Here is a 26,242-nt window from a genome sequence, read left to right as displayed (position 1 = left end):
TCTATTCCAAGCACTGAAAGAGCAATAAATGGATTGAGATGGCAGGATATGCAGTGTGTTCTTTGATATTGAGCTCAGTCTGTACCAAGTCCTCTGTGATTTTCACTGCATCCCAATGCCATCTTTATGTATTTAAACATAAGAAAGATAAGTAATTAATTATTTTAAAATTTTCAAGCAGTGCTTTTAAGTCCATCATCACTGTTTTAAGTCATTTCACCATTACAGCTAGTTTATAATAGCTCTTAAGGTACTGGGATTAGTTCAATCCATTAATTAGGATTAATGTGGTAGAGAATATTTTCTCTACCCCAATAAAATTGTGTAGACCCCGCACTTATTGGTCACTGAATTTTTTTTTCATGCCTTTATGTTGCTTTTGTAGGTTGTAGCAAGAGATGATGATCAAGGCCTAAACAGCAAGCTTACCTATGTCCTGGTGAGTGGCAATGAAGAAGGAGCCTTTATTCTCTCAGCCAGTGGGGAGCTGCGCTTGGTGCAAAGCCTGGACCGAGAAACGAAGGAGCAGTATGTTTTATTGATCACAGCTGCTGACTCAGGTAAAGCAAATGTGCAGTCTCTTCTGGTTAAGTCTTGCATTACTTGACAGCATTACATTCCTGATGCAAAAAAAAAAAAGTACTTTCTTCACAACCTGAAATTGTAGTGCATGGAGATTTGTACCCAGGTTTCAGTTTAGCTCTCCAGGGTGAAATCTGGGCTCACATGATGTCAAAGGGAATTCATTTTCCTGAAATCAAGATTTTTATCCTTATGCATTAGTAGGTTTCACTACAGATTTTAGATGGGTTATGTTTATTTCCACCATAGCAGTGAGTGATCCTACCGAGGTCATGAGAGCCTCATCAATAGCAATAAAAAACAGTTTAGTGTTGTCATCAGAAATGTGCAGACATTTCAAACCAAGGGCCAGGAAAGAGCTATGGATTACACAGTTAATCTTACTGAAATGTTACCTCTCAAGAGTCATGACAATTTAGATTTCAGCATTTGAATTTTCTGCTTTTCTTACCATCCAGTTTTAGGTTGCTTCAAAATCCCAAATGTATTTTACGGTCCCTCAGTTTAAAACACAGACATGAATTCTTATTATGAAGATTAATGACTTTTTGACTACAGGTGTCTGAGTATAAAATGTTGGTTGCAGATTTGGATATGAGTATTGCTAACAAAGACATTATGCATCTTATCCTGGACATATCTCCAGTCCTCAGAATCTGATGGTTTGTAATTTACTGCAGGACTTGTTCTTAATTTGTAATAATAAAAATAGAAGCAAACCGAACTTGTTGACAAGTTGGTACAGTTTTGTTTTCTACTGTATTGTGCACAGTGTCTTATGTCAGTGACAGTGTCTGTGACTTATATTTTCCTATTGCAGCAGTGCTCAGGTATTTCACAGTCTGAGCACAGCTGAAACTGTGAAATATGATTTTAGGACTTGGCAAATCATTTGTCTTGTACTTTGGCTGCAGATACTATGCCACATTGTATTTTTTTACACTGGCTTTCCATTACTGTATAGCTGCAGAGTGCACACTTGTGAGTTGGACATGCTTGGGCTTGAACAAGCTTATGTTACTTCTGAATCTGGATACATCAGAGAGAGCAAATCCATGGTGCCTGTTTTCTGCCCCAGTCTGAGTTGCAAGTCTAGAAATTGAGTAGAATTCTGTAGAATTTAGCCCTACATATGAAATATGTGGAGTCTGAATTCATAGGGCATGTGTCAAGTGGCAAACAATGATTATCCTTCTAAAAAAAACAAGCAAGAAATCAGTTCCACTCTCTGCTGAGCACCACATATAAGCCAAAAGTTTGACAATAGCATAATCTTTTCCTAAACTGAGTCCTAAAAAATGTGAAATCCAGAATTTTTATCCAATGAAATGAAAATATTTATCTGTATTTGAAGACTTCTTAGTTTCAGCAAGTTCAGGGGAGGATTTAATATACGAATTATGCATAGAACCTTTGTCTTCAGTGGCTGACAACAATAGCAGCATGTATCATTAGTTCCTATCTTAAGCTCGTATATGTTATGCTGATTGAGCATTATTTGAAGCTGTTTGTTTTTTGTTTTTTTGTTTTTTTGTTTTTAAATAATTTTCCATGGTCTCAGCATCTCAGGATGTTGCTTCCTCTTACCAGCACAAAAAGATGCTAACAAAAATGTTCAGAAACAGATGCTAAATAGGGACATTAAGTTAAAGGTAACTGTTCAGTGCATTTAAGTTTCCAACCGGACAGTCGGTATGATTTGTTACAGCTTTTAGCCAATTAATGTTAGATGTTATCTTTTGATTGGACTGGAAACCTGCTCTAAATTCATGCCATCTAAGAAAATGTTTGAAACTATGTTAGCAGTGATTTATCTAAATAAAACATCATGGGAAAATTTGCTCCTGCAGAAGCTGATGCCAAAATTTCCCTTGATTTCTGGGAATTAGTAAGTGGACTGTAGTCATAACAGGTACTCAGAGAAGAAATTTTAGGGGACCCCTGTTATGTTTAAATTACTCATAATGAGTTCATCAGTCTAGGTAGTAGAGAGTACAGATATACAGATAGATAATTTGTTTGAGGCCTCTTCAAAGAGTAATGTTTGCCACAGTAATATGGAAAAAGGACCAAGCTACAGACTCTGAGTTTTCTGTTGAGCTTTGTCTTAAGTTTTGTATTACTGTGTATTACATTATCGTATGTGGAATGCACAACAATTACTGTAGACATCTGGCAGCTGAAATAGAAAAAAAGAAAAAATGATGGGGGAAAAAGTCTTTCTTAAAAGAGTTGTAGCTTATCAGAAGAAGAATGTATTACTTTAAAATATACAAACGCTACTGGTAGGGTTATGTGATGGATATCCAGGCAGTAACATGCTGACCTTTGCTGGTTGATGTTTGATTCATTAAATAAGGTATTTCTGGTTGTACTACTAGAAAGATGGCAGTGATGTATCTGAAATGGGTAAATAGTGCATTCAAATATTCTGTTCTAGAGCAGCTGATAAATGCTTATAAAATAAATTCTCACTGGCATGTCCAGTTTTTTTGCCTAATATAACTATGTCTTTCTAGTATCTTAGCTTGTATTTGTCTAATAATGCTTCTATTCTTACAAAGAAGAATCGTGCATAGAGTCAATTCAACCCACAACAAATAAAGAACAGGTAGTGCTGCAGTGTAAGAAATCAGTGGCTGCCAAAATGTTGAAGAGAGCAGACGTGTCTAAAATCATTTACATCCATATTATCTCTGAAAATAAATCAAGAAAGAGGTTTGCACTTTGAGTACAGGTTTTATTAGCTGTAATAAGCTGTCTTTTGGTTCCCCTTTGGAAGCCAAACAAGTCTTGCTATATATGCTACGTCTTATATAGTTTCTTTTCCAGACAAATATCATGGTAGGTGTCCAGAAGCAATTAGCTCTGATGAGGTCTGGGTAGTACATCAAGGGCAAAATTCTCTCTTTCCAACCTATTTCCTATTTTTCATAGAACCTACATCTCAATTTTTTTATGCTCCACTGACTAATTTAAAACATTAGAGAATGATACTCTACTCCTATAGAAATCTGTGCCAACTCTTCCCTTTGTTTCAAAGAAGCAGACACAATACATGCTCAGAGGCACGTTTTGATTTAAGAACTGATGAATTTTCAACTTGTTTTTGAATGTCCTCCTGATCTCCCTATACATAATCAAGAATTTCTTAGTTATGTTTGTTATCAGTTCATCTATTTGTGGCTGTGGCACTTAGAGTGTTTTTGTAGTTGTCTATGGAGAAATTGATGGAAGAATTAATTATTTTTGTCCGGAAGTGCCAGCACAATGCATTGAAAACAGTCTGTGTCCTCAGAAAGTGTAGCCCCTTTGCTCATGACCATCACTTCATCCCCCGAACCTTGTGGGTTTTAATAGCACATATTGGCAGCACAACCCCGAGTCTATTTGTAGCAGATGAAGGATTACAACATGGCAAAATGTCAGCCCGCACATCCAAAGCATAGCGCCAGCTGGGCTGCATGGGATCAGGTGCCCACACTGGCTGAGGAGTCTGTGCTTCATCACACAGTGCAGGCATGCTCTCCCTAGAGCCCAGATTTCAGTCCTGGGCACGTAAGAAAAGTTGTTAGGTTGCTGAATATTAAGAGTTGAGCCAAGCTGCTTGTAAGTATGTGCTGCAGGTGAGAAAGGGATCACTGGCAGGATCATGTGCACCAGAGATGGCAATTGGGCAGTTTTCAGAAAAATGCTTTCCCAAGCAAAAGTCAGAGTCATGAAGTAAGTGTCAACTTGGCTCTGACCCAGCTATTCTTTGACGCTGCTTGCTATCTTCTACACACTCCTCAAGATAGATCTTGAATCAACAGAGTGCAGTATCAAAATCTGATGAAACATTTTCTGGTGCTTGGCTCAGTAGCAGATGACAGTGATTGTGATTCAGTGATTTGTGGCCATATAGTCTGGTTCATGCTCAGTTTCTCTGAGACAGTATCCACAAAGATTCATGATTTCAGCCTCTTTCCTCACTTTTGCATTTCGTCCTTACTTGTCTCAGATAGTTGACTATTGGTCTAAGCAGTAGGATATTAAAAAGAGGCACAAAGCATCCCTCATTAGAAGCATTCAACATCTTCCAGAGCTGTACACCTGTGGCTTTGGTTAAGAAACAAAGCATAATTCAGCCCCAAAGTTCACCCGTCCTAGTTTAGAGCTCCTCGTGCAGCAAAAGCTGTAGACCAGAGTGTGTGAAATATAAATATGACAGGCAAAATGATGGTCTGTGGAATAACATGATAGTGTTTAGATTACAGATGCTCCTCCAAAATATCTGCTAACATAAACACTGAGAAACCTACGTGAAACTATTTGAATGAGTCTTTACGGGTCTGTTTCTAACACATAAATCATCTGTTTTGCTTTTCTCTAATCTTCTTCATGGCGAAATGGTTGGGAAAAGGGACTTTCTCAATGATTTTTTCCCCCCATCTGTTGGGGACCCAGCAATGAGTAAACATTCAGTCCTGGCAGCCTGACAAGAAGTGCTGCAGCCTCTTTTATCATCCATAGCTTTAACTCGTTGAGCCATTTTCTGGAGAAAATGTTAGCATTCCAACAGTCCTCCTCCTTTTATTTATTGGTCACAGGGAGGTAGAGTAGCACATCTGGAAACCTGCTAGCTGCTCAGGACTACTGTTTAAATAAACTGCAACCACCATATCTTGCTTTGATTGGACAGAGCAGCATGTTGCCACAATAAAGCCACAATCAAAATGTGATGTTTCTAATTAGAATCTGTGTTGCTGTGGGTTTTTAAATTATTTTCTTAGAATAACCTATTTACTAATATAGATAAATCTGAAAGGCATAAACCAGTGGAGTGATTAATGTATTTAGTTAGCTGATTGTCGTATACCTTCCTGGCCTGTGTCAAAAAGCTACCATATGTTTTTTCTTTACAAAATGTTGGCCCTTAACTTATGCATTCTTTCCTCAAGAATGCAGGAGGGCAACCAAACATAGAGGTTATATCCTTCTCAGGAATTCTCATTTGACATATGCTTTTGGTTCACTTCAATCTTAAAATCAAATTAAATCTGACAATATAGTTGTATTGTTCTTCTAACCCTTTCTTTTGACATGTTTTAAGATATTTCCTGGTCTGTAGTGACAAGTAAAGGATGACTGTATTTTCATATTGGAGAAACTGCAGGCTCTATTTTCTGGTGATGGAAAGAAAGTCTTGAGGGTTAACATTATGTGAGATTTATACGACTGGGCTTAGAGACATTTATACTCATCCTGTTTTCTTAGCATACACTGTTTCTACTTAACAGGCAGTTTGCAGTGTGAAAACATATTGCTTTAAAAGAATGAGCTGTGTTTTTAAAGCAAATGCAGCTATTATTAAATCTTGTTACTGTCAAAACAAACAAACAAGTCACAAATTCCCTTTAGAAATGGCCTGTTTTTCATGCTTTCTGTATTATGTCTAAATATGCACATTACTTCAGCCATGGGTGAGCTAAATGAAGCTGACGTACTTACCTTGGTGCTGAGCAGTTTACATAATGAATGCGCTCTTGTAGGATCTGTTTTATGCCACAGCTCTGTCAGAATGAATGTTTGTTTTTATCCCAGCCCCATTTATTTCCGTGCTGTTAGGGAAGCACTTCCTCATGCCAACGCTATCTATTTGAGTGTAGTTTTGCTATTTTACTAGTTGTTTTATTTTTACTATTTCACCACTGTTACAAAATCTATTGTTTCAGTAGTTCTGCGTGATTTTTTTAAACTTATTTCTAAATCAGACAAGAGAACTGGCAACTGACTTATCACAGCATTTATTTTGTGTTACCATTGTTTAAAATCAAGAGAGAGGAGAGTGGCCTTTTGTAGATTTGGGAGGCTAATATCAAGATCCTACCATTTCATGGAGCCTAGAAACTGTTGGCAATGTTTTAATTTTTCTCTGGAACTCAGCAGGCTCACAGAGCTGTTTAGGCAGGAGGATTATGGCAAAGTCAGTCAGATGTCCCTTAGAGATTAATTGCCAAGGAAGAGGCTATGTCTATGTCTATATTATGTGGCAAATTTACTCCCCAAAGGAGATGAAGTTTTAGCCCATCCCTTTAGAGGACTTCCCTGCAAGATGTGTAATCCAGCCCTAGAATACCATTTGAGGGATTTTGCCTTCTATTTGGAGTTAAACCTTCATTATTAGATCATTATTTTTGAAATAGTTCATCGAGAGCCCCTGGGCTAAATCCAAGTTTTTGTGTTCTCTGGGGTGAGATGGGGGAGAGATGTGTATTCAGATTGGCAAAGGGGTCAGCTGGCCAGAGTAAGCTAAAATATCTATGAAAAGGAGGAAAGTTACTTTTTCACTTAGGTTAAAATCATGGGCAGACTTACAAATGGGCAGAGTTACAAATATATATTAAAATGTTTATCTTCTTTAGTTCAGAAATGCTCTTACTACTTTTAGAAAAACGGTCAATTTAATGTACCTTTCCATTCAAACATTTCTTGTGTAATTCCTTTTCTCCTCTGTCAAGATTGTGGAGAATCCAGCAAGTCATTTACAGGTTTATTTTAAATGAGATAATCTGTTTCTAGCTGGAAGTTGTTGGGTGAACTGCTCTCTTTTTCACTGTGTACTCTTTTTGGTTGGGATAGTGTTAATTTCTTCTTTTGGTTTATCAAAAATAGTGGTGAGAATTCTTGTGTCATTGAACATAGTTTTATGCCTTGTAGGAAGATTGAATAATGAGTGTGGATGATGTTCTTGCTTATTCTGTTACAGTATTATAGAATCATAGAATTGCTCAGGTTGAAAAAGACCTTAAAGATTAGCTTATTGCACCACTAATGCAGGAAACTCAAATATCCAGTATTACTCTTATCTGTTCTATCATTCGTCTTGCTACAATCAACTTAGAAGTCTTAAGTGAAAATTAACTTAAAAAAATTGTCCTTTTGCTTACATCACTTTTAAATGAAATTCTACTGCAGAGGTGTTGAAGAGTTTGTTGAATGTTGTTTTGCAAAAGAGTAAGATAAGTAATCATTATGCTATGCAAGGAAAAAATTTCAGCCTTTTATAAATACAAATACATTTCCAGTTATGGTGATCTTAAACTGTTTTCTAAATCAGATGTTACACTTTATAAATGGAAAGTCTGCTAGTTCTGCTTCAGTAAAAAAGCTACAATTTCAGAAAACTTTAATTACAAGGATAAAATGAGTAAAACTTGTTCATGTGACCTGAAAACTTATCCTGCTGGTTAATCTTTGTTATTTATAAAGGGTGTTTTTAAAGCATAATTCAAAATCACGCATTACAGGAATTTCTCTGTGGGATACTCAAGAGTTACAAGCAGTCAAAATTTGATTTAGTCAGCAGTCCCTCCAGGAGCCAACTTTTCTGGTGTTTTTTGTTGTTGTTGTTGTTTGTTTTGGTTGGTTGTTTTTTGTTTATGTCGTTTTTGTTTCTTTTTTTCTGTTTACAGCAATAACTTATAACAAGGATAGGGTGTTTGATGATTTAAGAAAATATTTATTTTAAATCTTTATGTATTTTTTTAATTTATTCTTTAATCTAGCTGCAGTCACCAGACTCCCTGGTGGTGTGCACTGCCATGCCTCTACCCTTGGACACTGTATATACACCATAGACACATGGAGATGCTCCCTTACAGGCAGTCATCTGTCAGTTCTTGTTATGAAAATTATGTTCAGCTGTAAGAAATCGGCCTTAAAACTTCTTGTGAACCTTCCTTGGAAAAAGGCAGTTTTTTTGTTCTGGATTTAAATGTGGTTCTTGCTAAGAAATCTTAGATAGTTGCACACGTCTTTCCTAAACCCCATCTCCAGTGACCTATGCTTTACCAGATTAAAACACTTGATAAAACACTTGGGTCTTGGAAGGAGGACAAAACCTGATAGCCACGAGTTGCTGACTGACATCTGCTTTATCAGCTGCCCAGCATCCAGCTTATGCTGTGCTCAGTGCAGCCAGAATCTTGTACAAATTATTACTTCTTTTGCTCATTTACGTATGCACTGTCTTCTGTGTGCCAGGTAAATAAATTAATTTACATTTATCTGTGTTTCAAATCAAGCTTCTTTTACACTGAAAGTTAAATGAGTAGTGCAAGTTAGTTGCGTTTTAACTTACTCTATCTCCATTTTATATACTGCTTGCTTCTGTAAGGCTCAGAACACTCTATCTGCATATCAAAGCATTAAGAATGATTGGCTGCTTTATTATGAGAAAGGCCTTGTTTACTTGGGTGATAAAGTTAGTGCTCTGTAATAATGCATACAGCTTCTAGCCCTGGGACTCATTCACTGAGTGTTTGACTGCAGAAGTGAAATCCGCTTTGTTGCAAAGCAACACATTTCAGTGAAGCAAAAATTCCATTTCTGTTAAATTGCTTTCCAGTTTTCAAGATAATGATGCGTTTAATTTATCACAAAACATGTAAATTGTCTGCCATATGTGTTTTGATTAGTCTTTTAGATTAATTTAATTTAATTTTTTTTTTTTTTTTAATTTTAGTTAATTTTATCTGTAGTGTTCTACTTAAGTTTATTGTCAGTTTTATAGTACTTAATTTTGATATTTTATTTTTGGCAAAAACTTTGAGTTCCTAGTTTCTGAAAGGAATTATAGTTGTACTGCCTTTTGTAGTAACCACTGCACAGACAAGACTGAGGATCCGTTAAAACTTCAAACAATATGTGGATAATATGCTGAACACATTCTCTTATTTCTAGTTTTTGTTGTAAGCTATCCACTAGCACACAGCTGGGATGATTTCCAATAACATAATCTTTTTGTGAACATTTTTGAAGCATCTCAGTGGCTTTGCGAGTTTCCTTCAGATGTTTTCTTTTGCACCTCTATCCCACTAAGTGCTTTTCCCCCATATTCGTGCTAGAGTCTGGCTGTGACGTGGAGACCTGAACATGTTCTGTCTTCCCTTGGAGGGTAGGAGCAAAAAGTTGAAGAGGCCTGCTCTAATTTCTACACTGACACATTTTTGGCATCGTACTCTTTTTGTGACTATCAGTCACAGATGAGCAGTAGCATACAGGGGACCTGCTTGGGGATCTCTGCCAGCCATGCCTTGCTAAAACAGGCAAAAGAGGAGGCAAATAGAAGAGGGAGGTTCAGCTCCTGCCTGCTTGCCCCACAGTCCCCTGGTGTCACGTTATTGGCATCTCCCCAGATGCTCTATGCAGAGTGGGAAGCTGCGTCCCACAGCCAGCCTAGGATGAGGTGGCCTCTCATAACCTCATCTTGCAACTTGTTCTCCACCATGGGCCTCCAAGGAGCAGGTTCCCAAGGTCTGCTCCTTCTCTTCATCCCCAGACACATGTTTACTTAGCAGATGTAAGCAAAAAGCGTAAGTTTTTGGAAGAACATCCGTGGGAAGCAATTTTATTCCTGAACTCTGTGTTGCTATTTTGACACTCTCCCAGGTTAATCTTTATTTCAACAATGACATGTGGACATTTGTGGGGCTCTCTGCTTAATGTATATGTACAGCTGTCACCTTGAAAATAAACTGTTCTGTTCATAAAAACAGACCACAGTGCACAGATATTGAAAATTCGTAATAATATGAATAATATATGAATTTTATCTTCTAAGTTTTAAAGATTTGATGTTCACTGAGCAGTCAGTATGATCTTTCCCATTTATTTCCCTAAGTTAACTTCACGTTCTGTGGCTATTAATCATTTGATGGCTGCTTCATTTCCCTATCTGTCTTGAAAATGGTTTTTCAATGTGGATGTTTTAAGCCTTTGTGAGAGACTGTGTTTTGGAACCTAAAAACTATTAGTATAGCTCTAGAGAAATGCTCTAAATAAAAGGTGTCTGACAGAAATAATTACTACTTCGACTGCAAAATGGTTTAAAATATTATGAAAGTTTGGTAGAAATTTCCCTGCAAGCTCAGTAAAAGAAAAGTGTAAGTCTGTGGCATTCAGAGCTGTTTGTAGGAGAATGCAGAGTCTTGTGTACTGTGTACAACAATTTTATGTAGATTGTGAACATGTCTGGTTTACCAAAAATAGGTTGGAGACAATTCAAATGTTAGATTAATAGAACAGAATTTACACAAATTTAACTACTCTTACTTATGCGAAATGTTAAGCATAATGTGAAAAGCACTCACATAAGAAGGATAATGCTCTACCATAATTAGAATAACTGACTTGAGTAAGATTTGCTATTGAAGCAAAACTAAGAAATCTGGGAACTCAGCCCAACCATGGAAAGTGCTTCTTTTACCACAAATATGACATCTACATTTTATGAAACCTACTTATTATCAGGGGCCAAATTCTGTGGTCCTTATGCAAGCAGAACTTTCACTGGAAGTTCACCGAGAATGGTAGAGTTTGGCCCCGAGCTATTTCTTTTCCATTGAAAATTACTTCATTTGTAATTTCCTCTTCTTATATTTCTCAGTAACTGCAGAAATGTGAGCTAGACATTTAATTTCAAGTGAATAAAAGCTTTGAGAACTCTGTGAAACTGCAACTTTATCTTTCAGCATAATAGAATAAAGGAATAAATTTGTGGACGTGATGTTTTACTTAGAGAGGAAAAAGGACATATTTGGATAACTGTGTAGACAGGAAAGCAATGTAGATGCAGGAGTTTTTCCATCAAAGAAAAATGAGAATGATTTTTGGTTTTGAGACAAAAAGCAGTGGCTTTGGATGTTACAAACAGCTGAATTAATATTGGACTTACGGGATATTTCTCGAGCCACAAACTAGCACTGAATGAGATCTGAGTTGCTTATATTACCCTAGCTAATTTTATTAGTATGCTCAATCTTGGCTGGTATTTTCACTTCTCTGAGACTAAAATAAATGTGTTCACACTGTGTTGTACTGTGCTTTGTAGACACACCCAATAGGAGCAATGGCCATCAACTGTCTTACAAAGAGCCAATTTCTGCCATTTTTATTCACATAAATGCTTTTATTTTGACAAGTGTAATGCATCAATAAGGAATATGTGGGTAGATAACACATATGGAGTCAGACCAAATTGATAGAGTACTGGGCTAATACAAAATCTTCCCTGTATTAGCGTACTCTTCCCATAGGAGTACTCTTCCCATTTCTCCACGGTGATGGGAAGCCTTGTGAGTACAGACATCATGGCATCGAGCTCCAGCTCCTTCTTACACCAAGGAATGTGCTTGAGCTCATGCAATCATGCTACTATTGGGTTATGTCTAATGGTGCCTTCTGGAGCACCTTCTGCTGCAGTTGTTTTTGTGAAGAAGCTGACAGATTGAATTTTCCATCATTGGCTCTTTGTGTGAGCAAATCACAGAAATGCATTTAAGACAATGAGTTTCACATCTTCGCTGAAATTTAGCTTTCTTTTCCAGGCTGAATTGCGTTACTAATGCTCTTTGAATGGGATTTACTCGAGGTTAATTTCCGAATTATGCATAAATTGTTTAATCACCTGTGAAACTTAACAACTTTCGACTTTTCATTTCATTAGCTGTGAGATGGATGTGGATTAAATGTGTTTGGAAGGCCAGAGCTTGATGACACATGCAGTGAACGCCACTGAGGACTCCATTTCATTTAATGCAGTAATAATAAACACTCCATGGGCAGTGTTTCAGCAATCAGGAACGCTTTTGCAGCCTTTTCTATCTATAAGCATTTGGCTAGATTACAATATTGAAAAGAAGAAAAAAAAAAAAGTGAAAAATGAGTCAAACTTAGTGCCTTAATGTATCCTTCCTGACTGAAAGTATATTAATTGGCAGAGAGCATCACGTCAGAAAGGAGCAGAGAAAGGGCTCCTTTGTGCACAGACATGGCGGGAAACCTCTCCTTTGGCTCATTTCTTTCTTCCCAGCATTGTGATCTGGCCTGTCCTGTTGGTGGGCTTCAAAGGAAGCCTGGCAAGATATATAGTTCATCTCCTTTAGAAGCTCCTTCATTTGGTTTGTTTGCATATTACATCAAGTTACTTGGAAGTATGTTGTGTTTAGAAATGTCCTTCCCCCGCAGAAGCTACTCTCAACTTCTTCGTGAGAGGCTGTAATACTCCTTCAGACTACAAGGGTTAAAAGTGGGGAAAATTGGTCATTAGTTGCTTTTTCCTACAGAAACTCTGCGTCTGGAGCCCTTGCCAGGACCACGTGAGATGCAAGAGCAGAGCCTGCCTCCATCCTAGCCCTGAGAGGCCAAGGTCTAGCAGTGACCTCGTGCAGCAGCAACCCAACTGTCTGATGTGATGGAGGGATTAGGATGGTCACAAGGGGCTGCCTGTATTTTATCAAGTGACAGCTCAGTCTAATAAACTTGCCTTTCAGTAAGGGCTTGAATCAGTCTCCGGGGTGCTGGCCCAAACCATTTCATTAACGTTGCTTTTTCCCTGCTCCAGCAAACGGTGAATTATTGTATCTCCTTGAGACTGAGAGGGAAAGGGATGCAATCTTGGTAAATCAGGCATGGTCACCATTTGTCTTTGTGCTGTACCTTGTGAGTTTTGTGCTTTTCTCTCTCTCCCTCCCTGTTTTGCTGCATATTCAAACAAAAGCGGGATCCCATTTTTTGAGGGACCCTCAATGAAGAATTTGGTTAGCAGAGGTGTTATGCTGATTCTTGGCTCAATGAAAGTGGAATAAACTGGCAAAGCCATCATGAACTTGTAAAACTTTTCAGTGTCATTTTAAGATTTGACAAAAGAGGAAAGAGAATCAATACTGAGAGACTGCTTGTGAATATGCATGCTATGTCTTAGTTGTTTGCACACATCAGGGTTAAATATTAGAAAAAGAAGAAAAGTTGTAGGTTAAATAAATTTGATCTTATTTCCTATAAGCCAGCATCACATCAGAACGAGGACTGTGCTGCTGTAGATGAATGCTTCTAGAGAGAAATCAAGCCTGCCTAAGTCTGGAAGCTGTGCAACCTTCTTACCCTTTGGAGAAGGTCTTCCTAGGTCAGGGTGTGACCGGCAGTAGAAGTGCTGCGTGAGTGGCTGGGGTTTGCCACTGTTTTCACTCTGTTTGTTCTGTGGATAAGTAAATTGAAGGCTGGAGTCTTCATGGCTGTCAGCATGCCACCTTTGAACAACTTTTCAAAGGCAACCACATGTTCAAATTGGTCCTAATTGTTACAGGAAGACTTCTGAATGTTTCCAAGACCACCTTTTTCCACTGAGTTTGTATTACAAAAATTGCTGGAATTAGATGAAGCACGTATTAAAAATAAACCTTTTTTTTTTTTTCTTTTTTTTTTTTTTAACTGTCGCAACTTGTACTTTATGTCAAGATCCCTTTGAAACAAATCTGACCTTGTCCTGTATGTCTCATTGTCTTTCTTTCTTGCTGTGTTTACTGTGACATGTTCAAGCATTAGTCTTTAAATTGGGGATGGCAGATCTCAGATTAACACTACGGTATTTGTAACCTCTAGCATTCTGTATTCTGCTTTCCTGCAGGATCTCCTGCCCTCACTGGCACTGGAACCATCACTGTCACTGTGGATGATGTCAACGACAATGTCCCCATGTTTGCCTTTACTGTGTATACTGCTGCAGTTCCTGAGGATGCACCTACAGGGACAGATATTTTGCTAGTAAACTCCTCAGATGCTGATGCTTCTAGAAATGCTGTTATTAGGTAAGTCATTTAGCACTGCTGAATGCAGTCCCTCCTCATGCCTCAACTGAAGATTTTTTTTAGCAATGTCCATAATCAGTATGACATAAGGCTTCAAGTTGCAAAAGGATATTAGTATGTGTGTGGCTACATCCTTTCAGCAAGTGTGATCTTTGTTTTTCTTTTTAGAAGTTTATTAAATATGAGAAGAGTTGCAGTCTTGTTTTTAATTTTCTAATAAGTTAAAAGTAAACTGGAGTTCCATTTCCACCTGTGTGTTGTTGTTAATAGTCTAGTTTCTTCTTCTTAGTAGGTATAGACAAAAAATAAAAAACAAACCCTCAAACTCCACATAAAATAATAAATGGATTAAGCACATCAGGTTACACTCTTGACATACAAGTTCTCTGCATGAAGAAGCATGATATAAGCTGTGAACAATCTGTGTTACTGACTAGCCTTGATATATGTGTCCTTTGGAAAGGCTTTAAACCATATATTTAGCATAGCATTTTGGACTGAGGGCTTGTAATTAAAGATAATTTAATTTTCACTATAAGTTGTCATGTTACATGGGTAAATCTACAGTCAATTAATGTGTTTAGTTTAGAGCCCAGTTTATGGAATGAAAATTACACAGTACCAGAAGTGAGATGTATCCTATTTGGAAAAAATAAGTAATAAGATAGAATTCGGCATTTTTGCTTTAAATACCGACTCGTTTGCATATCTTAGTTGATGCAGCTCCATTTCTTAACTGTTCGCTATGTAGAACACTGGCCATTACCAGTCCATGAACAAGAATAATGAAGATGCTAAGTGACAGTGACAAGCTAGAGATTATCCACTGTGAATTGATTTATTGGTAATGGAATAAAAAGTAGATTCTTACAAGACATTAATCACAATAACATGTAGGCTATCTCTTAAAAATTAACTTTTATTGCTGGAAACACCTGTTTCTCTGTTTCCTAAATTACAAGTCAGAATATAAAAGTAGCTTATTTATTTACTATTTCAGTTCATACTTCATACAAAGTGCATAGGAAGATATCGCTGTTCTCATAAATGGACAAAAAAAAAAAAAAGAGAAAAAGAAATAAAGCAAAGCAGAACTGTGTTATAGCAAAGCAAGTATGTACAAAATGCTGTAATATTTTCTTTCCCTCTAGCTACAACCTAGAAATAGGAACTTTTTGTTTTGGCATCTTTAAATATTTGAAAAGTCTCCCAAATTACCATTTATTACGTTGTGAAACAATAAAACTTTTAATTCAATTCACTCTCACTTGGAGAAACTTATTTCTGGAAAGCTTTCTTAGCAAAAAGAATACCATACAAAGCATGAATTATTGTAATGTTTTCACCCCATAACCAAAAATTATCAGCGTGCTCTCAGATTTCTTTAGTATGTTTGAATTGCTTTGATATTTCTACTAGTCCTTGCCATTCACTAATTATCTCAAGAAGAATAGATTTCTTTTTTCATAAGTAACTGTTTGTAATACATTTTGAGGTTTTGTTTTGCACTTTTTAAACTCAGGCATATACTTTGTTTTTCTTTGATAGAATTTGTCCAGATTTAGAATTTCAAATAATACAAATCTTAAAAGATTAGTGATGTTACAAAACTTCCAATTATTGGAGGGACCAGAATACCTAAGCAGTTGTTGTCAGAGGTGCCACGGACTCAGAATACCTTTTCAGTCTTGTTAGAGCACATTCCAAAACCAAATCCTTGCTTTCTATGGATGGTATTTGAAATTCTATGTGAAGATATTCTTAAAAAGAAAAAAATAAAGAGTTAATTCTGTAAAAGGCAGCTAATTTTCTGCAAAATGGTTACAATCCATGTATCCCAAGTCTTTTTCTCTTATTTCTGGTGATAGCATATTATAGGGGGCTGATGGGTTGATGAGGTTCTTTCTGCTAATGCATGCTTGAGTATTGCTGAAGGTAGTATAGATAAGAAGGATCAGCACAGAGTACTGGATTTTGAGTACTTCAGTCACATTTCTTTTATACTAGTTGTTGTGATTACAAAGTTGAGGGTTTTATCTTTTGATGTGTTTTGGAAGTTTTTTTGTAAATGGATACTTACATTGTCCACTTGGTTTGTTTGAAGCTGTATTCATATATAACTCAGAATATCCTATGGCAAATGTGGTTTGTCTTCTGTGTTTTTTAAAGATTTTCAGGGTGTCTTTCCAAAGCTATCATGAGTCATTCTTTGTACATGGAAGTACACTTTAAGGAGACTCTTCTGTGTCGCCTCATAGTGTTAAGACACTGCAAATCACAGATGAAGTGTGTCCACACTGCTGGTGTTTTCAGAGATTTAAGTGGTGCTTTAAGCACTGCACATTCTTTCCACTCTAGATGCACATTTCTTTGGCTGCAGAATAATTACATATGGCCATCATACTGAATTATAATTAAGCAATTAAAGCATGCTTCTGGCATTCTGTAGAGATTAATGACTGAACATGAGAGGTTGCCACAGCTTATTAGACAGACTGGCTATCAGTCCTCTAGGAAAAGCTTCTGGCCTGTGTTGTTATTTCTGTCATATCCTGTTTAGATTTTGAAAAGATGATGTGGATTTTACTCTTTTCCATGATAGTAAATTTCCCCTGGATATTTTTGTAGAATTGTGTGCTGCAAAACAAAGTTGTTACTGTACTATAATAGGCTTCTCTGAAGAAGCAGTGCTAATCACAGTTGAATTTTGATTTTGTAAGGATCGTAATATTGGAGGTGAGAATTAATTGTTTTAGCCAATTTTTGTTTCCTTTTTTTTTTTTTTTTTCCTAGAAATTCCATAATCTGAATTAATAGAAATTTAATGTTAACCAATTACCTTGAAAAATAGAGCTTAGTGCTCTAGGTGTCTTTGAGATGTATTTTGTACTAAAAGTAGGTATATAGACATTCAAGGAGCAGAGACAAATTCACTACACTAGCAGGTCAGAGGCACATGAGATGCAGTAGGCATCTCATAGTCACACAATCAGTTCTTACCACATTTTTACGCACTCCCACAAACATACAAATGTGCACATGCAGACACACCGATTGTCAAATTCTGCTCCTCATTCACTGCTGTTAGGATACTTCTGTGGTTATGGATTTGCTATGATTTACTGTGAATAAAACTTGAAATTTGAATAACAAAAATTAATATCAGGAAAATATGAATTATAAACCTTCATATTATTTTGTAAAAATCATCCTTTGACTTCTGAAAGTAGTACTATTTCTAATTATATTCTGCAGTTTCAGTTAAGAGCATGTCAGTGTTTTGGAGTAATACTTCATGCGTTAGCCCACAGAAATCAGTACAAGAGGCTGCCTGTAGCTGGTCACTAGTGATTGTGAGAGAATGCCCAGCTGTGCAGAGAGGCTCAGTCTGAAACTCATTTATCAGAAATCTATCTGTTTTGAGCAACTACATTTGGAAATCCCCAGAAATGTCATTTACGAGAAGTCTCAAAATATGGAAGAGAAATAAAGTGAAGACAGCTGGATAGACAGAAGAAAATCCTGGTGTCAATATCTGTCAGCATGGTGGTCTGAAGAGTATAAAAAATGTTGTTATCTGAAGTCAGCAGGCTGCCTTATGAAATACTAAATGCATTTTTCTTCTTCATTTTTTTCTTTCGAACAGCTATAGGCTTACTGGTGGCAATTCTCAATTCACAATCAACCCATCCACAGGACAGATCATCACCAGTGCTCTACTTGATCGAGAGACAAGAGAGAACTACACGTTGATTGTTGTGGCAAGTGATGGGGGCTACCCTAAGGCTCTTTCCAGTTCTACCAGTGTGCTTGTTGCTGTTGCTGATGTGAATGACAACCCTCCCAAATTTCAACACCATCCCTATGTCACTCATGTTCCATCACCTACTACTTCAGGTAACCTTATCAGTGATGACACTTTGATAGCTTAGGATACTTCAGATGGCATTAACATCGTACTAAATGCAAAGCCATGCCACAAAAAATGTTACTGATATATTCCAAATTTTTGTCTTTTCTGGTGCATAGAAGTAAGTAATGGTAAATATGACCTACATATTGGTAATTTTTTTCAGTTTATTTCTTCCACCTAAATCCAGGTTATGCTCCTGCAACTATATAAAGAAGACAGCAAAAAGTGAGCAACGAGCTTTAAATCTGTAAAAAAGAAAAACAGATGGTCAAATTATTTTGTGGGGAAGGCAGTAGCCTATTTTTCCTCTTTGAGGATCCTGCATATAGATATTTCTTTGCTGTCTTGAGCAATTCTTAGAGAGCACTGTGTCAACACCTTCTGAAAAGATTTCTGTATTTTCTGTATAAGCTGTTGATTATGGTGCCTTTCTTTGAGCCAAGTTATGAAGTAAAGTAAAACAAAGCTGCAGCCTTCCATTTGTTGAAACTGCACGTAAGTTGAAGTTACTTCACTTGATGCAGAAATTGATTTCTGATTCAGTTTATGATTAAACAAACCTGATAAGTAAAAGAGTTAGAAATGGATAAATCTTTAATACTAGTATTTCCTATTGCAGAATCAACATTGCAGGGAGAAAGAAAGAAAGTATATATTTGCATTGAGATAGGAAGAATATATCAAAGGATTCTACTATTGAGATTTGTCCAAGATTTAAAACAGATTAATACTGGGACCTCTACTATCTCAAAATAGTAAAAGATTTTTAAAGGTGATCACTTTATTACCATAGACTCACCAAACTGCAGTCAGTAGTTAGCTGTGAAAGTCAGCTTTCTCCATTCTAAAATGCATTTACATAAGTTGACATGTGATGCCTCCAGAGAGGATTCCAAGACAACTGGTTTACAAAACAAATTTTCTTTCAATAGGAAAAAAAAAGAAAAAAAGAAAAGAAGCTATATTTCTTTGTCTTGGAGTTCTCTTTCTAAATTTTAAACAATTGCAAATACTTCTCCTTTTTATGGAAGAATGAATTTGTTTATATTTCTTTCCTGTTTCCAGAACAATATAATGAAAGTACATTATTATTACATTGGTGAATCTTTGTGTATTCTGACTGTAGGAAAAGTGTCTTTGTGTGTTTCATTTTTCGATCGTTTCTTTAAATGTGATAATGATGAGCATGCAGTTTTAATTAATTAAGTGTTTTCGCAATACTGTTTATGGACTTTGTGTGACTCTTTATAACTAGAAATGCATATAAAGCCTAAGCCATGTTTACTCTTTTTAGCTTAGCAGAAAGCTTGAGATACATGCGCTTTTTATTTACAAATTCCTCAGTTGATAGTTTATTTTCATTTAAAAGGAAATGTTCATATCTTTTCAAATTATTTTAAAGGCTATTGGCAATTTCTAGCAGTCATGGCAACTATTAAAACAAAATGAAACAAAAAAAAAACCCTCAAAATTTCTTCAAGTCTTTTGCTTTTATTCTGACCACAGAATTTGTAATGTGCAGTATGAAAGAAAACAAAGCTTAATATCTTATAGATTTAGTTGAGACTAGAAATGGGAACAAGTAATAATAATAATTAATAGTAAAATTGTTTTATCTAAAGCAAAAATTAATACTTTATGTCTCATTTCTCAGAAGGAATTTGAATATTGTGCTTTCCTAAATATTCCTCCTCTGGAGTGCAAGTCATTGCACTTATTCCACATGGCTGATAGTGACATAAAGTATAGTTTTAGGGGGACACTGCCAAAGTCATTCCTGCCTGCAACTGATTTAGCCTTAAGAGGCTGAAAACATGATTTTTGTATAGAAGTGGCATCTTCTAACTTTAAATAGTAGTAAAACGTCAACAGAGTATTCTGCAAATTGATTGTACTGTGTCAAATTTGAAAGATCTGCTATGAATTAGATCTGTAAGCTTTAGTACAAAAGGACACCCTGGATTCTCCATGCAAATACAGATCCTCATGCAGAAAGTGCCCATATTACTGGGAAATGTAAATTTGAAAAAGCCATAACATAATTTATCAATGTTATTGTACTAATGTGTGATAGTTTATTATTTCTGTGTGATTTTATCACTATCTCAGATGACCACCGTGCTTTTAAAAATCCATTAGTTTACTAATGGGTTTTTACTAAAGGTCCATTAGTTTACTGCTCTCTAAATAATCTTACAGATTAGTGGCAACAAAACCACAGCATCTAGGAAATAGGAGGAAAAAATTGTGAGGGAGAGTGAGTCAATGAGGGTAAATGTCCACTCATGCTGCCTGTTCACTTATTTAACTTTGTTAGTTATAGGATTACTGTGTTTTTTTGGGGGGGGGAAGGAGGGTGGGTATCATTTTATTTTTTGGGTTTTTTAGTTTGTTTACTTGTTGCTTTTTTTTTGTCTGTTATAACATAGATAAACTATGAGCAACTGCAAAAAAGTAAAAAAGTATCAGTGACTTTCAATTTCCCTTGAGTTATGGCTTTCATAACGTGAATGTTCTAGAAATGGGATGCTGGACTATCAAAAAATTGCAGGTTCAGTTGCCAGTGCACATAGCCACTGGCATCTGTGCAGCGCATTTCCCTGAATGCAGTGATCTGGTTTCCTGACCCATGCTTTTTGACCACATGCATGTTTCATGGGCTCACAAGCTACGTTCTTGAACATCATATCTTGTGTAAAAGAAGTTCATTTTCAGAGCAGTAAGAGAAAGAGCATGTTCCTCAAGGAAGAGTACGGGGGAGGGGGCTACACTCACATATATTTCTGGGTGAAAAGCTGGCGTAGTGTTTTTCACAATTGATGCATTCATTCATGAATTGCCTGGTCTTTGTTCTCCATTTCAGGTTCATTTGTGTTTGCAGTGACTGTCACTGATGCAGATGCTGGCTCTAACGCGGAGCTCCATTATTCCCTCGTGGGGAAGAATGCGGAGAAATTCCACATTGATTCAGTAAGGGGGGCAATCCTAGCTGCCAATGAGCTGGCAGGAGAGTCTGAAGTCACCATTTCTGTCCACGTTAGGGATGGCGGCCGGTACCCCAAGACAGACTCTACAACTGTCACCGTGAGGTTTGTGAACAAAGCAGAATTTCCTCAAGTTCAAGCCGAACAGGAGACTTTCACTTTTCCTGAAAACCAAGCAGTTGGGACGCTTGTCACCACGATTTCTGGGTCTTCGGCCAGAGGAGGCTCCTTGTCCTACTATATTGCCAGTGGGAACCTGGGCAACACCTTCATAGTGGATCAGGTAACAGGACAGCTTTCTGTCGGCCAGGCTTTGGATTTTGAAGCCATACAGAAATATGTGGTTTGGATTGAGGCCAGAGATACAGGCTTTCCTCCCTTTTCCTCGTATAAGAAATTGGAAGTAACGGTTGTAGATGTCAATGATAATGCACCGCAGTTTGAGCAAGATCCCTTCATTGCTGAAATAGTGGAGAATCTGTCCCCACGGAAGTTACTGACGGTGGCTGCTGTTGACAGGGACAGTGGTCTGAATGGACAGTTAATTTATGAAATAATTGAGGGCAATACAGAAAATAGTTTCAATATCAACAGAGCCACAGGTGAGATCAGGAGTGTCAGGCCCTTGGACAGGGAGAAATTGTCTCGATACACACTAACCATAAAAGCTTCAGATAAAGGCACCCCGCTCCAGAGTACAACCGTCAAAGTTATCATTAATGTTTTAGATGAAAATGACAACGCCCCAAGATTTTCTCAGATATTTAGTGCTTCTGTGCCTGAAAATGCACCTCTGGGATTTACAGTAACCCGAGTCACAACTTCAGATGAAGACATTGGCATGAATGCAATCAGCAGGTACTCCATAAGGGATACAAGTCTCCCATTTATCATAAATCCAAGCACTGGGGATATCACAGTCAGCAGACTGCTAAACAGGGAGGATACGGATCGCTACAGAATCAGAGTCTCTGCACATGACTCTGGCTGGACAGTGAGCACAGATGTCACCGTATTTGTCACTGATGTCAATGACAATGCTCCACGATTTACAAAACCATCCTATTACTTGGAGTGTCCTGAGCTCCCTGGGATTGGGTTGAAAGTCACTCAAGTTTCAGCCACTGATCCCGATGAAGGATCTAACGGTCACGTCTTCTACTTCATAAAATCTCAATCTGAGTTCTTCCGTATCAATGCAACCACAGGGGAAATTTTCAACAAACAGTATTTAAGGTATCAAAACTCAAGCGGTTCCAGCAATGTCAACATAAACAGGCACAGCTTCATTGTGACTTCTTCAGACCGCGGCAGTCCTCCATTGCTGAGTGAGACAACTGTCACAATTAACATAGTCGACAGCAATGACAATGCGCCACTGTTCCTTGCTCCTAAATATTTTACACCTGTTACTAAGAATGTGAGAGCTGGCACAAACTTAATTAAAGTTACTGCAGTGGATGATAAAGACTTTGGTTTGAATTCTGAAGTGGAATACTTTCTTTCTGATGAAAGCAAAACTAATAAATTCAGACTCGACAGGAGTACAGGCTGGATTTCTGTGTCATCTTCACTAATGGCTGATTTGAACAAAAAATTTCTATTTAAAGTAAAAGCAAAGGATAAAGGTAATCCTCCACTATCATCTGAGGTAGCTGTTGAAATAGTCGTAACAGAGGAAAACTACCATACACCTGAGTTTTCTCAAAGCCATATGAGTGTTACTATCCCAGAGAGTCACTCTGTTGGAGCAGTGATCAGGACGGTTTCAGCCCGAGACAGAGATGCCGCTATGAATGGATTAATCAAATATAATATTTCCTCTGGAAATGAGGCTGGCAACTTTGCTATCAACACAACAACTGGTACACTTACACTAGCAAAACCACTTGATTTTGAGTTATGCCAAAAGCATGACCTAATTGTTACCGCCACAGATGGAGGATGGGTGTCCAGAACAGGCTTCTGCAGTGTCACCATTAATGTCATTGATGTGAATGATAATTCTCCGGCATTCAGCCCTGAGGACTACTTTCCCAAAGTATTAGAAAATGCCCCAAGTGGGACAACTGTTATTCGTTTAAATGCCAGCGATGCTGACTCTGGACCTAATGCTGTGATTGCATATGCCATTCAGTCCTCTGATAGTGACCTCTTTGTCATTGACCCCAACACAGGAACAATCACTACCCAAGGATTTTTAGATTATGAAACAAAGCAAAGTTACCATTTAACAATAAAGGCTTTTAATGTTCCAGATGAAGAGAGGTGCAGTTTTGCCAGTGTCAACATCCAGTTAGAAGGGACTAATGAATATGTCCCCCGTTTTGTGTCTAAGCTTTATTATTTTGAAGTTTCTGAGGCAGCGTCTGAAGGTACCATTGTGGGTGAAGTTTTTGCAAGCGATCGTGATCTGGGAACTGATGGAGAAGTTCACTACCTCCTCTTTGGCAATAGCAGAAAGAAGGGCTTCCAAATAGATGAAAGAAGTGGCCAGATCTATGTTTCAGGACCTCTTGACAGAGAAAAAGAAGAACGAATCTCTTTGAGAGTTCTTGCAAAAAATTTTGGAAGCATTCGTGGTGCAGATATAGATGAAGTAACTGTTAATATCACTGTACTGGATGCCAACGATCCTCCTGTATTCACTTTAGGAACCTACAACATACAAATTAGCGAGGGTGTTCCTCCGGGCACCCATGTCACATTTGTGAGTGCCTTTGATTCAGATTCAGTCCCTAGCTGGAGCCGGTTTTCTTATTTCATTGGGTCTGGTAATGACAACAGTGCCTTTTCCATTAACCCACAGACAGGACAGGTCACTGTCACTGCAGAACTGGATCGAGAAACTCTGCCTGTGTACAACCTGTCTGTGCTGGCCATTGATTCAGGAACACCATCTGCAACAGGCAGTGCCTCTTTATTGGTAACTTTGGAAGACATCAATGATAACGGCCCCACCTTGTCCACCCGCCAGGGAGAAGTCATGGAGAATAATCGTGCGGGAACTCTTGTAATGATGCTTCAATCCTCAGATCCCGATCTCCCTCCAAACCAAGGCCCCTTTACGTACTACTTACTCAGCACTGGCCCTGCAACCAGTTACTTCAGCCTTAGCACTGCCGGTGTCCTGACTACAACAAGGGAGATCGATAGGGAGCAAATCAGTGATTTCTACCTGTCAGTGATTACAAGAGACTCTGGAATTCCTCAAATGTCTTCCACAGGAACTGTGCAGATAAAGGTAATAGACCAAAATGACAACCCATCTCAGCCCAGAACGGTAGAAATCTATGTTCATTATTATGGCAACCTTTTCCCAGGAGGAATTTTGGGCAATGTAAAGCCACAGGACCCAGATGTGTTAGACAGCTTCCAGTGCTCCCTCACCTCGGGAGTCACCAGCCTCTTCAGTATTCCTGGGGGCACCTGTGAGCTACACTCACAGGCCAGGTCCACAGATGGGGTGTTTGACCTGGCTGTACTCAGCAGCGATGGCCTGCATGGTGCTGTCACAAGCAGTGTCCGCGTTTTCTTTGCGGGTTTTGGCAATGCCACCATTGACAACAGCATCCTTCTCCGCTTGAGTGTCCATACAGTGCGGGATTTTCTGACGAACCACTACCTCCATTTCCTGCGTATTGCCAGCTCACAGCTGACAGGGCTGGGCACTGCCGTACAGCTCTATGGGCTGTACGAGGAGAGCAACCAGACCTTCCTGATGGCGGCTGTCAAGCGCAGCAGCAACCAGTATGTGAACCCCAGTGGTGTGGCCACCTTCTTCGAGAGTATCAAAGACATCCTCTTCCGGCAGAGTGGAGTGCGGATTGAGTCTGTGGATCACAACTCGTGCCTGCAGAGCCCGTGCCAGAATGGAGGGAGCTGCATGAGGAGGCTGGCTGTAGGCCCAGCCTTGAAGAGCCACGAGAGCATCCCTGTCATCATCGTGGCCAATGAGCCCCTCCGGCCCTTCATGTGCAGGTGCATGCCAGGGTATGAAGGCAGCTTGTGTGAGATCGACATTGATGAATGCCTCCCTTCACCGTGTCACAACGATGGGACCTGCCACAACTTGGTGGGGGGATTCTCATGCAGTTGCCCAGACGGCTTTACCGGCATGGCCTGCGAGAGGGACGTCAATGAGTGCCTTTCCAACCCGTGCAAAAATGGGGCTGCCTGCCAGAACTTCCCCGGAACCTTCAACTGTATTTGCAAAACTGGGTATACAGGTACACTTTTACTTCTCTTCATCTCAGTCGAGAGAATGGGAAAGAGAGCAGAAATGTACCTTTAAAGCAAAAGATACATTCCAGCTACAATTATCTGAATATGAACATTCCCATTAGGTGAAGAAGTCATGCAAAAGACCACTTTTGTAGTTATGAAAACCAAAAAGACCAGATGCCCACACTGTTATTTTATTTTAGCTGTCCTTAAGCAAATCTCTCTTACCTGATTTGCATTAGAACAGAAGGATTTTACCAGAGCTATTTTAATTTATTAAATATGTAGAAAACATTTCCAATGCTTAAGTATGACTTTTTCTGTTCTTGTTATTGTTGTGCATATTGTGGTAGCATTTTGATTCTGTTAGGAGTGTGCCAAGCAAGAAAATCAGCCTCTGCCCCAAATTGCTTACGGTCATACAATATAGAAAACAGATGAAGGATATGGAAAAGAAAACAAATCTCAGGCAAAATGATCAAGCATGCACATGTTGTCCCTTTGCCATTTATTTTTTTCATTAACAGAAATGGCTGCAGCATTCCTGCTTCTTCTGAGTGTTTTATTTTTTTTTCTCCCCAGTATTTGTTTCACATTATCCCTAGAAAAGCAGACTGATGTTTGCATTATGGCAAGGCTCTAATCTATATTGTCATGTGGGAAGGACATGTATTTTATTTGTAGTTATCAAAGGGCACATTTATTAATTAAATTAAACGAAATTCCTGGCTCACTCCTCCTGTGAAAATTCTGGATACTTTCAGACATTCTAAGAAAAATATCAACAGATTTAGGTTGCAAATTCTCTTAAACTGCTACAGCCACTATAACATATAGAGTTAGCAGTCCGATGAATATATAGAGACGTCCTCAAAAGGAGAAGAATACTACTTGGTTGTCATTAATAATTA

At 38.1% G+C, this 26,242-nt stretch overlaps 1 protein-coding gene across 1 annotated transcript in view; it reads left to right on the top strand.

Moving 5' to 3' along the window:
* Window positions 1-26,242, top strand: part of FAT4 (FAT atypical cadherin 4) — a gene marked incomplete at both ends in the record, with an annotated part of 132,622 nt that overhangs the window by 80,230 nt on the left and 26,150 nt on the right. The window contains 4 exons of the mRNA XM_079534259.1: window positions 386-560; window positions 14,030-14,210; window positions 17,857-18,107; window positions 20,987-25,336. Coding sequence (XP_079390385.1) covers window positions 386-560; window positions 14,030-14,210; window positions 17,857-18,107; window positions 20,987-25,336 — 4,957 coding nt within the window. The remainder of the gene's footprint in view (window positions 1-385; window positions 561-14,029; window positions 14,211-17,856; window positions 18,108-20,986; window positions 25,337-26,242) is intronic.

This window comes from Tetrao urogallus (assembly GCF_951394365.1).
Source record: "Tetrao urogallus genome assembly, chromosome: 4".
Lineage (NCBI taxonomy): Eukaryota > Metazoa > Chordata > Aves > Galliformes > Phasianidae > Tetrao > Tetrao urogallus.
This window is presented reverse-complemented; position numbering and strand designations above follow the sequence as displayed.